Genomic DNA, 2,289 nt, shown 5'->3' on the forward strand with positions numbered 1-2,289 from the left:
CCCGCCTCAGCCTGTGAGTATCAACAACAACACACACCCTCAGCCTCACCCCCCTGGCCCAGCGTCGTTTTTTTCAGCGCGTGTCTTGATGAAGTCGTGTGTTCCAAAGGATTCTCAGCGCTGTCATCGCCAAAAGGCATCCACGCCGACCGGATCCCACAATGGCTCTCGCCCTCTCCGCCCTCCCGCTGTCGCTGTCGCTCAACGCGCCCCTGGCTGCGGCCCCGGCGTCGCGCGCCGCCGTCTCCATGCAGGCATACGGAGCCGTCGCGCCCACCGGTGCGCCACGACCCGCAACGCGCCGTTTCAGCGTGAATCAAGATCCTCGGCTCACCCGCCCTCTCCCGCCGCCCCTCCGCAGCGTATGGCGAGTCCGTGGCCTCGAGCCGCCGCGGCATGGCCGGCCCCGCGACGGACTCCTCCATCCTCGTCCAGGGCGGCTCGCTCCGCACCTGGTCGTACCGCTCGCCGTCGGTCGAGCAGGTGCAGGTGGTGCTCAGCACTGAGGGCCGCCCGCTGGACGCGGACATCGAGCTGTGGCAGGGGCCGGACAACACGCCGTGCAAGATGCGCGTGTACGTCGAGAACGGCCAGCTCCGCCCCTTCAGCGCCGTCGTCGAGACGCCCCGCGGCCCAAACACGATTGCCATCCGAAACATCGGCCAGATCGAGTTTCCCTTCGCCGCCAACGTCGTCGCCGAGGACGTCGACGCGCCGTCGGCCGAGTGCCTCTCGACGCGCATGACCATCCAGGGCGGCGCCCTCCGCACCTACCCCTTCGACCCCACCGTCGACAGCGTCCAGGTCCTGCTCAAGACGGACGGGCGGCCGCTCAACGCGCGGATCGAGCTGCTGCAGGGCCCGAACAACAACAAGCAGGTGATCGAGCTGTACGCGGAGGACGGCCTCGACCGGCCCTTCTTCTGCATCCTCGAGACGCCCGGCTCGGGCAACGTCGTCCGCGTCGTCAACACCGCCCCCGTCGAGTTCCCGATGACTGCCGCTGTCGTGCCAAACTCCATCAACGAGCAGATGGGCTACGAGGCGGTGCTCGGCGGCGACGTCGTGCTCGGCGGCGACATGGGCTATTGAAGCGCGCGATGTGCATGACGGGCGGGCGTAGGCGAGAGCGAGGGGAGGCATTTGCAGGGGGGGCAGTAGGGTGTTGCTTGGGGTCTCATGGCACATGGGATGTGCGCAGAGGATGTGTGGGGCGCCGGAAAGAGGAGCGTGACACGACAGTGAGGTGACTGTGTGCATCTGTTACTTGTGCACGCGCGCCGTGTTCTGCAACACGAACGCAGCGCTCTCACACAGCAAATAATTCACCTTCATCCACCAAAGTAGCAGCAGTGGCGCATCCCGCGGGCTACACGGCTCTACGGCAGCGGCCAGCGCGTGCGCCGCTCGCCCCACACCCCACACCTGAGCGGGGATATGCGGAGAGATGGGGAGAGGTGGGGGGGGTGAGATATTATCTCTCTCGCCCGACCCTCTCCCGCACCGCCCCACACACCTCGGCAAACTTCTTGCGCAGCGACGCCACCGGCGCATAAGGTAAGGTAAGGTAAACGTCTCCACACACACAAAGTGGTGGGGCAAGGGGGGGCGACCCTCGCATCTCCACGCCCGGGACACGGGCAGGAGCCCCACGGCATTCAAAGTGCAAGCACCGGCCCGGTGCCGTGGGTGAGCAACCTGCACCCCACTCCTACTCCTATAACACAACCCCCACAGCGTGGTCGTACTCGTGCGTCGTGGCACACCGCGCAACCAGCTGCGCCTTGAAGCGTAGCCACCGATCGGTCTCGCCGCCCCCGCCGCGCTCACCACCCTCGCCGCCCCCGCCGCCGCCGCCGCCCCCACCGCCGCCCTCGCCGCCCTCGCCGCCCTCGCTGCCGCCGCCGCCGGTCGCCGCGCCGCCGGGGCGCCGCCGCCGGTCGCCGCCAGCATCTTGCGCAGGCAATGCGACGGGTTGGCCTGCTCTCGCTCGCTCAGGTGGTAGGAGATAGGCGGCATGCACCGCCTCGACGGCGTCGCTAGCAGGAGCCTGTTCGTGTGTGTGTGTGTTGCGCACCTGCCTGCTTGCGTTCCGTCCATGCGTCCGTGTATGTTGTATGTTTATGTGCGTGTGAGTGCTCTGTATGTGGCGTGGTTGGTGTTCCTGTGTGTGAAGTCCTTCTTAGTGAGATTTATGTGTGTGTCGCTTTTTTCATCATGTATGTGTGACCAGTGTGATCTCATAGCTGTGCGCGTTGTGTGTTTTGGGAGCCTCTTGTGCGTATATCG

The 2,289-nt window shown here is 66.1% G+C and overlaps 1 protein-coding gene across 1 annotated transcript; it reads left to right on the forward strand.

Moving 5' to 3' along the window:
• The first annotated feature begins 130 nt into the window (after positions 1–130).
• Positions 131–1,343, forward strand: EMIHUDRAFT_438723 (hypothetical protein). Its single transcript, XM_005758740.1, has 2 exons — positions 131–279; positions 362–1,343. The coding sequence occupies exons 1-2, from the start codon at positions 162–164 to the stop codon at positions 1,090–1,092; spliced, it is 849 nt and encodes a 282-aa protein (XP_005758797.1). The 5' UTR covers positions 131–161; the 3' UTR covers positions 1,093–1,343.
• Positions 1,344–2,289: the final 946 nt, after the last annotated feature.

This window comes from Emiliania huxleyi (genome assembly GCF_000372725.1).
Source record: "Emiliania huxleyi CCMP1516 unplaced genomic scaffold EMIHUscaffold_84, whole genome shotgun sequence".
NCBI classification, from domain to species: domain Eukaryota; phylum Haptophyta; order Isochrysidales; family Noelaerhabdaceae; genus Emiliania; species Emiliania huxleyi.

Bases quoted from the DNA above. Each gene is read 5' to 3' on its own strand.
- EMIHUDRAFT_438723 (XM_005758740.1), top strand. From the start codon at position 162: ATGGCTCTCGCCCTCTCCGCCCTCCCGCTGTCGCTGTCGCTCAACGCG. The intron at 280-361 runs GTGCGCCACGAC...GCCCCTCCGCAG, and splicing joins CGGAGCCGTCGCGCCCACCG to CGTATGGCGAGTCCGTGGCC.